Source organism: Drosophila melanogaster, chromosome 2L (genome assembly GCF_000001215.4).
Source record: "Drosophila melanogaster chromosome 2L".
NCBI lineage: Eukaryota > Metazoa > Arthropoda > Insecta > Diptera > Drosophilidae > Drosophila > Drosophila melanogaster.
In genome coordinates, this window is record NT_033779.5 from 1,816,850 (window position 1) to 1,828,029 (window position 11,180).

Sequence of the window (11,180 nt, forward strand, 5' to 3'; positions counted from 1 at the left end):
CGACGACGAAGGTCCTTGGAGGAGAATGGCAGGAGGGGATTGGGTGGTGGTCTCCATCGTCTGCGGCTGTTTACCAGTTGATTATCGTCCTTGTCGGCTGTCTCCGCTGTTTGCCTGCTCCTGTTTGTGACGTGGATAGTTCGTGGTTGTCTTGGTGGATCCTGCGGATCGAAAACCGGCCATTGTTTGTCAGTTTCCCCTGCTTCAAGCTGTACACAGAGCTTTAGTTTATTCTTCACTGGAGCAGTCCTCTTAAAATTTTAAATGCTTGTACCTGGTTAATATTTAATATTAGCGAATAAATTTAATGAAATTCGGAAAACAATTTTTCTCTTAAATCCTAATAGCAGCTACATACATCTCTCACCTTTTACCTCTCATCCGAATCCAATTTGAATGCAAAGCAAACCCGCATGACGTTTCATATATGGTATCCTCGTCGGAGGCCTTCGTCCTTTTGTCCATAGAAATGTTTGCCAATTTGGTCAGAATGCTGCAGCTGACCAGATGAAATCCCCGAGCACATATACGCTTTTCCCATATAACCCCCTGCTAATTCCCATAGCCGTGATTTGCAAACACTTTAAATATGCCAGAGAGTGTGGAAACGGAAACCGGCAGGGATATCAGCTCCCCAAAAATTCCATAACCCATTTCCCTTTCAATCCTCTTGTGGATGGGGCCGAATTAGTGAAGGGCAGTCAGGGATTAAGGACTCACCAGCAGTAAGGATTAAAGGGTGGGAAAAGAGCACTCACATTCATAGTTTTAATATTTGCATTTTTGCAGTGAGTGCTGGAATGCCCAAAACCATATATAAGTCCACATCGAAGTGAATGTCGATAAATTATTCATATGTGGAAGTGCAGCAGGAAGCTCGTTGCACTGCCCTTTCATTAACAATACCAGCTGCATCTATCCACGCCCCCATTTCGGCAGTAGGCGCAATATCCTTCCGTTTTCGAGGTTTGCCAATTGGACCGGAAGTGAAATTTCGGGGGGAACGGAGAAGGATGTTCGAGAGATGAAAATTGCGGTTGAGCAGCGATTAAAGCGCCTCGAATGCATTGAGTGTTAATTCCACTCTCATAATGGGAGATAATTATTTTGAGGAGGGAGTCAATTAAGAGGATATGTCTGCAGTTTGATTTACCACCCCTCCTCAACCAACACTCAATATTTACCTTGGCCTACAATGAAAATGCTCTGCAACTTTATTGCTCCTCGAACGGTTTCCATACCATTTCCCTTCACCATTTGCGCTCGAGGATCTCAATCCGCCAAGCAGGTCAAGTGAAATGCTCTACAAACTTTTCCTTCTCGCAGAACCTTCCGTTTTCCCACTTTTCTTTTCCACACACAACACATCAAACTGGGAACACACAATGGAGCTCTGAGAGGGAGAAAGTGGACCTGGCGACCTGATTTCTGGGCTTCTCCTACTTGGACACGTTCTGATGCAGATGTATGTCTACGATGTCTAAGAATTTATGCCACACCTACTGAGCCTTCGCTTTCAGGCTAACCACCATTCTCAAATTTATGCAGAGTTTTCGAGCATTGTTTCAATGAAATTTTTTGATAAATGCTGCCAATTAAGTGAAAGCTTGACAGGAAACGGATTTCCCGGGAAACATGGAAAATGTGGGCTCACATATCGATTCCATTCGGATTCGGACTTCGGATGGTGTTGGTCTGCCATGGGGATTTGGCCTTAAATGCTCCTCATTTATTTTAACACCCAGCAAGAGTCGAAGCCCCAAAGCTCAAACGTAATTCGAGTTCACGGCGAGAAATGCCACTATGTGAATTGAATTTAATAAGAGTTGATATCACATGCTTTTTCTCCCGCATACTAAGCACATTTTCTCTCGGTGCACTGAAGGTGTTCTGCTGGATATTTTTCTACTTTGAGCCACCGCCTGGGGCGTAAATATCTGATTAGGCTCCAGCCCACAAAAACAGCTCCCCATATTCCTCAGCAATTTTTTCTTTTCTAGGAACCCTAACAAAGGCCACAAAGAAAATGGTGGAAATAATCTTGGGCAACATCTGGAGGAAAAGCGAGGGAAAACGGGAGTCGAATGCTCCCTTTACGATTGAGGACAAGGTTAAGCATTCGGCAGTAAAATGGCAACTTATTGTTTGGAATTGCCCGGAAAACAAAGGGAAGGTGGAAAATGCTTGGGGTTTCCTTTGGGAAAATCATTTGGGAGTGGGAAAACTGATGTTTTCAGGAAATATTGAAAATGTTCGACCAATCACATGGGTCATTCTGTATGTAACCTGGACAATTAGTTGCTCTATTGATATCTGTGGCTTGGTTGAAGGTCTGAAATGTCTGCCTCACTTCCTCCCTTGTAAAAGTATCCACTGACCTGGTCCTGTTTCCAACATCCTTATGAACTGCTGTGGTTGCTGTGGTCATCCTGACACTCCACTTCAGTCGTGCTCATTGTAGTTGTAGTTGTCTGCGTCAGTTATCCTTTGTCCTGGTTTGCAGCTTCTTTGTGTGGTTTTCTAATAACAGATGAAAATAATTTGAGGTTGTCATGTTAGAGAGAACTATTTATTTATTATTTAAGTGAAAATGAAATCCTTGTATAAAAGGATGTTGCTGCGGAGTGAGTTAATCAATCACCCAGTACTTAGGCAAAATAAGGTGGTGTTGAGTTGGTGTTGGATTAATCAAATTCAAATTGAGTTCAGCAGAGCAATCAGGCTGAGCTGATCAGGAAATTCACTTCGATATATTAGTCTGTTTGGGTTCTCAAAAATCGTTCTGTTTCTGCTTGCATAACTCAATTCGCATTATTCGCAATCTGTTTGAACAGGCTAAAGAGGAGCTGAATCCTTCCAAGCGAGTGCACAAAATCCTCTTGTGCCCAACAAAGCATCCGTTTGGCAAATTTATATCTATAAATTTCGTTGTTTGCTGATCCCATTCCTCAGCAGTCAACCATAAATATCATAATCCATATAAGCACATATACCTTTTTTTTTTGAAGTTTCAACAATTGAAGCTTTGAATGCATTTTGTGTTCTAGTTGGGAGTTTCCAGTTCCATTTGCCATTTCCAATTCGATTATCCATTTTTTTCAACCGGATGTTTCTCTACCTCGGCTGAGTTATATGGTTGAAACATTTAAATTTGTATTCATCGAGGTGCAATAAATAAACTCGGCACATAAATCATTTTAGCAGCAACTTAAGCTCGGAAAACGGAATTTTCGCCGGCTATCTTACGTTTCTCAGCTTCACACGCAAAATGAAAATAAGGCCAAGTGGAAAATGCTGTGTCGAAGCGGTGAGTACCCTATATATTATATTATATTTATATTAAATGAAATTTAAATAATTTTGCTAAATACGAGGGTATCCTTTTATATGAATTTTATTTCTGATAAAATTTCTAATCAAATTCACAGAATTAGCAGTCGCAACTATTCCACTTCAAGCCTTATGGCTCCCATAAAACATATTTAACACTTCTCCGGCTGTTTCAAAGCCAAATGATTCCAAGGATGACCCGGAGCAAGGGTATATAAATTTCGTTGGCTAAGGACACCTTGGGGAGAGATTCAAGACGATTGCCGAGACGGGTTGGAGAGCAAGACTAATTGGCCAAAAACAATAAAACTCAACTCCTTTAAAACGAAGCAAACATTTGACTCGCACTCTCCTCTCCGCTTAAAGTTTTGGCCAAATGTTTGCCAGTCCATTTATAAATCCGTGCAGCTCTTGCTGCCCTATGTGCCCAGGGGATTTTTCCCGAACAGGACAAAGCAAATATTGAAACTATAAAGCGTTCGCTTCTTGCTCTCTCGTCCCCTCTCTGTCTCGCACCCTCTATCTGTCTCTTTCGCCGTCTCCATAAGTGTGCTCTGCGTAAGTCTGCCATAATCCTAAAAAAGTTTTGCTGGTGAGTGGGTTAAAAGTAAGAGCAAACTGCGAGTGCGAGTACATGGTACATAAGCGGCTTATGCCATTAGTTCGGAATCGCAGTTGGACCACCTGCATACCGTCCACCCATCCTATATATCCCTCAAAGTTCCGCCCGCAGGTGGTCCACTCCATTGGCATCTGCCAAGTCATGCGGCAAACTTTTAAAGACTTGCCCGGCGGCAGTGGCCACTAATTGGCAGAACTTCGACGTGCAAAATCAAAAGTTATAACTCACAGATAATTGGTGGAGCTACTGCCACATCCAGAACTTATTGACGGCACTTCTTCGTTTAGGATGAGCCCCGAAGGATTGGCTTGGAGCTAGTTTGGATGCAGCTGAAGGGTAACGGTGGGCTGTGGGTGGGATGTTCGCTAAGCTTCTAAATGCTTAAGTCTTTAATTCTAGGAGTAGCAACTAATATTCTTAGTAAAGAATAAGCAATGTTTATTTATTTTTTTTTGTGAATTTAAAAACCTATAGTGCACAATGACAGAACGGTTCCAGCAGAGGATTATCGATGCAGTCGTTGTTCCTGTTGCCTTCACCCCCCACGCGGACCACTTCCCCGACGAGAGAGAGTTTGCTGCCCTGCCTGCGGGTCATTCCCTCGAAGTAGGCGTTGCCCGGCTTAGTTTTCAATCGCACCACGATATCCCTGTCCTCGTACTTTTGCTTCTTCCAGAAGGGTCCTTTTTCGGGGTACACGTTCTTGTGCCCCTTCTCGATGTAGAAGTCATCGTCCCTCTGGGGAGCCGCGAAATAGGCACTTTCGATCGAGTCCAACTGAAGGGGTATGCAAACGGGGTATTCCACCATCAACTGATTTACGTAATCGATGATAATGCTGGCCGATTTCGTCACCACTCGGTTGCTCTCGGGAATGGGAATCTGCTTGTGGCACAGACAGAACTTACTCGGGATGTGGGAAGTGTTGCAGTTCCTCCAGGGCGGAATGGGTAAGAAGAGGCTAACGGCCCTGGGGGTTTGGGAACCCTTCAGCTTCCACAATTCTTCAGTCTTCTGCGTGATGGACGTATCCTCCAAGGAACTCGGTTCCAAGATATGCTTCAAGGTCTCATGAAGGTCGTAGGTGGTTACCAGGCTGTGGGCATTGCCAACTAGGCTTTTAATGGCCATGGGGTACTTTAATCTCATCCACTTCGGATACAAAACGGACAGAAACGGCTGGCTGTCCTCTATCATACCCTGGAAACTACTGCGAAAAAGACCCCATCTCAAGCCGTGGTCCGACATGAAGAATATTATGGTGTTGTTGGTTATGCCGGCGTCGTCGAGGCTCCTCAGCAATCGCTCGAATCTTCCATCCGCCAGGCGGGGGGAGTTGAAGAACTCGTGGAAGCCATTGGCCCACCAATAGAAGGAGAAAAAGGGATAGCGTTGCGTGTGGGGCAGCAGCCTATCGTTCATCTCCAAGAGGATATCCATGAAGGCCCTTTCGCCCATGCAATGTGTATCTGATACGGAACTGGCCTGCCTATTGATATAGAGATCCACCATGAAGTCGTGCAAATTGTTATCCGTGGTCGGACGCTTGAAGCCGGGCTTGCCGAAATAGAACATGGAATATATGGCCATGTCCTCGGCGAAACTGGTATTATAACCGGCCCTCTTGAACTCCTTCCAAATCAGAGGCAGGTTATCCATACATTTCTGCCGCACCCAATAAGCCTCCGACTCTGCCGCACTGAGGCCCGTCAGCAAAGCTATCAAGTTTGGATACGTATTGGTGCCGATCTTGTTGAAGCCCCAGAACTCCACCTGCGACATGTTCTGGCGCATATAGCGCACGGTCCGCGGCATCTGGCGCAGCAAATTGAGATGCGAAACGGAGTCCAGACCCAAAATCATCACAGAAATGGGTGAAGTCGCACCACTCGAGTGTTTCTCCCCATCCCAGTACTTCAAGGTCGCCGGAGGTTTCTTCAACAACTTCTCAGGTGGTGGTTGAATGAAGAAATGGGCATCATCGTGCAAGGTTTTGTTTGTGAAAGTATTCAGGCACTTGACTCGCATGTGCCTCAGTCCTTTGGGGACTTTCAGGGCATACGGGTACTCCAGAGGGAACATGGTTGGACCGTAGATCTTGGCCCGCCAACGCCCCTTTATTTTAATCCGGAACCAATAGCACTTTATCTGCCAGTCGTGGGTCAGATCGCTTTCCTGCAAGATTCTGTCGATGTCGCGGGTCAGCTTAAGGTACCAATCCCCGTTCGCCACCTCCGTTCGGAACCAGGTCTGATGGGGGCACTTCAGGTAGAACCTCTTGTCCTTCCACTCCCAGTCGGTGTACTTGGCAATGGTCGGGTTCATCACATCCATGGCTATAATGCGACATCCGTCGGTGTTCACAAAGAATGCATTATGTATTTTTCCGCCAGTCTCGTAGCACTGCGTGTCCAAAAAAAGCAGAGCATAGAGAATGATGGTCGTCAGGATAACTCCTAATACCAGTTTTCGAAAGCTCCTTTCGCCCATATTTAGGCAGTATAGGATACCAACTAGGGATAACCGATGTTTAATTTTAGAAAAGTTATTAGGATGGGAATGTCAATGCTCACTACGATTGGAAGAACTTTGCCCAGTAGTGAGTAGAATTCGCGCAAGGGCTTTTAGTATTGACAGTGTGAAAACTGTTAACACAAGTTAAGGGTATACAAATCCTTCATGTATAACCAAGTACCTTTATGAAAAACTTCAAGTTTCGCAGAGTGTGCGATGGTAACTTCCCACAAGGTGCCGCAATGTTTGCCGTCAAATAAAATGCCATTTCTCGCATCCACATCCTCGTCCACATTCACATCCACCTGGTGGCTAACCAGGTGCCAACAGCCGTTTCGTTTGGTTCCACTGCAGTTGCTAAAGTCTGAAAAGAAATGCGACAGCTGCAAGTCATCAACTCGACAGCGCCAAGAGAATTCGCAACAAAGTGCCAAAAGAGCTTTGGGGGGAAAATGGCGGGAAAGGATGGAGATCCTGCGCTCCTGTCTCATATTTTTGTCATTTTCCCAGGCGCCATTTTGTTGGCTAGCAATTTAATTCCATATTTTATGCAGTCGAAATACTCGCGGAGCATGCGACAAAAAAGTATGTTCTCCTCTTCGTCCTTTGATTCAGATCCTGAGTTTTGCCACAGCTTCTGGCCAACTGCTGCTGCCTCAGGGGGTTAAGGGAATGAGGCCGACGAGGGTTAAGGTTCACAGAGCTGACTTCCCAGGGGTCAGACTAAAGTCGAACCTGCTGGCGGCATTGTCATATTATTTTTGGTGAACGAAAGCTAAATGAATAATGAGGTGCATCCAACAATATCATATTTTAAACCACGTAGCAAGTTTTATGTTGTAGTAATCTTCGCTTTAAATAACTTGGAAGTACAATATATGAATATCATTTGATTAGAATTCTATTTGTGAATCATTAAAAAATAAGTACAACATAGAAAATACAAAACAATGCGATAAGCTATATATTAAATGTATTTAACCATTTACTAGGAAATGAAACGTTAGGCCGCACCAACTGATAAGACACATGATTATAATGCCGTACACATTGATTGAAAGAAATCATTCAGTATCCTTGAAATGTGTTTATTCCCATGTTGGGATCTGAACATATGAGGTGAAATCGTAGGTAATGATTCGTGGCGCCAAAAAACCACCGTAGCCATCTTGACCCTTATAGTAAATTCCGATTCCGGACAGTGGAACTGGTGGGTCCGATACAACGTCCTGAATATCGATGAAGGGCACCGTTCTTTGGGCGGCATCCTGGACGAAGCCCGTGTTGGTGAATTCGATGAACTGGTTGTCACTAGGGTAAGGTATCGAGAGCACTGAGGATTTAGTGGATACCTGGGCGTCCATCAGTGGCAGTCTCTCCCTGAAGCACAAGACAGTGATGGAACCTATGAATCACATATATTTCCCAATTGTTGTAGATACTTACCTCGGCTGATCGGTGCCCATGGAGATCCAGTGGCTGGTCTTCTTCGGATCGATGAGCTTTCCGCTTTCAAACTCAACCGCGGTGAACTGGGCCTCCAGTTGAAGATGGGCTCCAAACACTCGGAAGCGCAGGCCGGTAACCACAGAATTTATTTTCGCATTCAGATCACCCAGATCAATTGATCGCTTTTCGTAGGTTAGTGTATGGTAGTCAACGTTTTCAGACACATCCTTGTCGGATATGGAGTACGAATCCACGGGCTTCCACCGAAGAGTTGTCCCGTTGATGTCTCCAAGTGGCAGAAGTTCACCTTCTTGGACTTGCAGGTGAAAAATGCGATTCCTCTTCACAAATCGGAGCCCCACCACGACCCTGTAAGGAGCAAATTGGATATACCCAGTATATACATAAGCATTATACTAACCTGTTATTTTTAACATCGGCGATCACAGGACGCAGATTGAAGTACCGATCCGATTGAGGACTCTGATCATCGCACAAGCAAAGGCAGTAGCTGCATTCCATGAAAAGCCACCGATTCCAACTCTTTGCACTGTTCAACCACGTGGCACAAGGTTTCTCATTGCCATGAACAAGGCCACTTTCGTACTTTATGAACTCGTACCGCCTGCTAGAGTTCTTTTCCGCCTGACAAATCTTCATGTTCGACTCCACAAAGCGACAATCATGAACTCCGCCCGTACATTTTGGCTGCTCGGAACAGAACTTATTATCGAAGCAACCCTCGTTTTTGGCTAATTTGTAGTAACCACATTCCTGATTGCACGCTCCATCGCTGTTAAGGTCCACCTCATTCTCCACGTAACCCTGCAGAAGGCGGGTGACCTCCTCATGGGTGACCCCTGACTGGTGTTCCTGGGGATCACAGCGCCACACGGAGCGATCTGCTTGGCTCATCAGGACTTTGATCTTCGGTAGTGTGCCCTCTGTCCGTCGCTTGTAAGCTGCCCGGCTTGCCTGCTCCTCCTCGATGGATCCCCCTCGCCCAAACTTCCTGAGCAACAGCCAGGACCACTCTACTAACGCGTGAGCCTTCAGTTCTTGAATGATGTACTTCACATAAAAGTGGTAAAGAAATTGCTGCGGCGATTGCGGCGTCTTGCAGGTGTAGAGGTGAAACTGCTTTCAAAAAATATTTAGCGAATAGAAGCTAAAGGTGGTTTCTCATTCCTTTAAGGGCAGAGACAAAGTGTTATATTATTACCTGATTGAACAAGGCCATTCGACTGATGAGATCATCCTTTTCAAAGAATTTCAAGTAAATTTTCTCCATAGACTGAAGGTTCCCTTCGTCTCCAGTAAATACCTGCGCCTCGGCCAAGTTCAGTTGTGTGACATTTTCCCACTCAGCTGACTCGAATTTTCTCATTTTCTTGTAATGCTTCGAAATCCAACTAAATGTATAGAACATTTCTAATAGATCAGAAACACCGACGACACTTTCGTTTACATAGTTGTTTGATCCAATGGAATAGGCAGGAATATGTGTGTGCTAGGATTGATGTAAGATTAATATTACGAACAGATGAACTTTTAGCTGACTTACATCATTCAATTTATCTATTTCCTTAAATATTTTGTCCAAATGGATCTTGTCTTCTTCGCCCATTAAATAATACGTTTTGTAGGCATGTGCGGGTTTCCCAAAGGCCAAAAGCGTGGCCAGAGTGAATAAAAGTGTACATCTCGTATTCATTAGTTCGGTCGAAGCTTCTCGTTCCGATGCTTTCAATAAACTAAATAGTTGTTGGGTTTACAGCTGTATTATAAGTTCTGCGGCTCTTATCTGCCAGATTTGGCTACTGCCCTTCTGGGTTATCAATTGTTTCATTATAAAGATGAATCGAATAGCTAAAAAATACTCTTAAATTCTAAAGCATTCCCAATGGGAACAGAAATCTTGCTGCTTTTATTGAGCATTATACCAAACTCGCACTGCAAACTAACATTTGGATAGCTTTAGTGACGTGAACGCAGTCATAGTCAGTAAATTCTGCAATTTTCGTTGTCAGCCCGGGGGTTAAAAACAGTTTAAGCCATTTGTTTGCATATTTTAGCTTTGGTCTGTTGCTGTTATTGTTCGCCGCAGTGCGGCAAAACATTTTGGTTAAAGTGTAGAGTCAAACATCTGGTCTTGGCTTTTGCCCTCTGGTAAGTAAATTACGACGAAACTAAGCGAACGACGAGCGGATTTCAGTTGCGATACAGATGGACTGGACTGGATGGACTGGTCCAAACTTTGAGATGAAACCAATTTATCAGCAGCTGGCCAAGGGTGAAGTCTTACATCCCATTCGAGGAGATTTTGAAATGAACTCTCTCTGTGTGGGCGAATGAATGATATGGCTACACTTAATTTGGCCAGCGGCCATAAATGTTATTAAACTTTCAGTTGGTTTTGTGGCTGGGACTTGTAATAACTTGCTGCCGTCAGATGAATCACTCTATTAAGTCGATTACAATTTATTAGGGAAAGTGTGAGGACTGGGTAGGGTTTTGACTCTGTCTCCATTTATTTAAATTAAGTACCCGAGCTGCTCCCTAATGGGCACCACTGCGTATGAGCAATATTTGTCTAAATTATACTCCTCGTTTTTTGCACTTTCTTAGCCCGAATTGCTTGCAGTCAATTTGTTCAAACGCTTGGCTGCTTCTCGGCCATCACGATAATGTTGATGATGATGGATTTATGTCTGCCATTTGTTTTAGCTTTTAGCCGTACTTTTTGCAATATCCCTTACTTTTTTCCACCGTGCTGACTTCAATTTTTTTTTTGTTGACCTGGCTGCTGTGCGTCGGCTGTCATCGGCAGCAAAGCGAAAAGTGAAGAGTGAAATGTGAGATGCCTGTGCAAAAATGCCATAAATCAATTTTCACAATTCACAAATTGCCCCGGCACAAAAAAATCGTCTGACTTTGTAAGCGGAGAATGTTTTTTCCCCAAGGATTAATTGAAACAACGCCAACTTTGGAGTTTCCGTGGCAGCTTAATGGATGAAAGTTGCTTTAAGGTGGAATCCACTTGAACAGGGGGAAATTGAAGTAAATTGCCAAGTTAAGTACGGGATAAGACGTATTCATAAAATCATCAGTCGGTGTCAAAGGTCATGGGCGGGGATATCAGGTATTAGAAGATGCGTGCTCAATCGTAAAGTGCGCTTTCATTTTGGTTTTTTGCTACTGTTTGTCACTCTATTGAGAATCCTTTGTGACGTATTACACCTATTTAGCATACACATAATTGAAA

The 11,180-nt window shown here is 44.2% G+C and overlaps 2 protein-coding genes across 3 annotated transcripts; both read right to left on the reverse strand.

Annotated features, from left to right (window-relative positions):
- Positions 1–4,406: 4,406 nt before the first annotated feature.
- On the reverse strand, positions 4,407–6,482 carry CG31933 (uncharacterized protein). The gene has a single exon (NM_164441.2). The coding sequence runs from the start codon at positions 6,440–6,442 to the stop codon at positions 4,421–4,423; it is 2,022 nt and encodes a 673-aa protein (NP_722734.1). The 5' UTR covers positions 6,443–6,482; the 3' UTR covers positions 4,407–4,420.
- Positions 6,483–7,322: 840 nt separating this feature from the next.
- On the reverse strand, positions 7,323–9,651 carry CG31664 (uncharacterized protein). 2 transcript variants are annotated; one of them, NM_001370002.1, is made up of 5 exons: positions 9,480–9,651; positions 9,138–9,425; positions 8,337–9,055; positions 7,913–8,284; positions 7,323–7,846 (listed from the first exon to the last, which is right to left on the reverse strand). In NM_001370002.1, exons 1-5 carry the CDS (start codon positions 9,627–9,629, stop codon positions 7,555–7,557), a joined length of 1,821 nt encoding a protein of 606 aa, NP_001356905.1. In that variant the 5' UTR covers positions 9,630–9,651; the 3' UTR covers positions 7,323–7,554. The 2 variants fall into 2 exon arrangements, with proteins under 2 accessions (NP_001356905.1, NP_001356883.1); NM_001370001.1 differs by having other exon boundaries at positions 7,424–7,846; positions 8,337–9,052.
- Positions 9,652–11,180: the final 1,529 nt, after the last annotated feature.

Coding starts and splice junctions, on each gene's coding strand:
- CG31933 (NM_164441.2), bottom strand. CDS start 6,442: ATGGGCGAAAGGAGCTTTCGAAAACTGGTATTAGGAGTTATCCTGACG.
- CG31664 (NM_001370002.1), bottom strand. CDS start 9,629: ATGAATACGAGATGTACACTTTTATTCACTCTGGCCACGCTTTTGGCC. Junction 9,426..9,479: donor AAATAGATAAATTGAATGAT/GTAAGTCAGCTA, acceptor CATCAATCCTAG/CACACACATATTCCTGCCTA. Junction 9,056..9,137: donor GAATGGCCTTGTTCAATCAG/GTAATAATATAA, acceptor ATTTTTTGAAAG/CAGTTTCACCTCTACACCTG.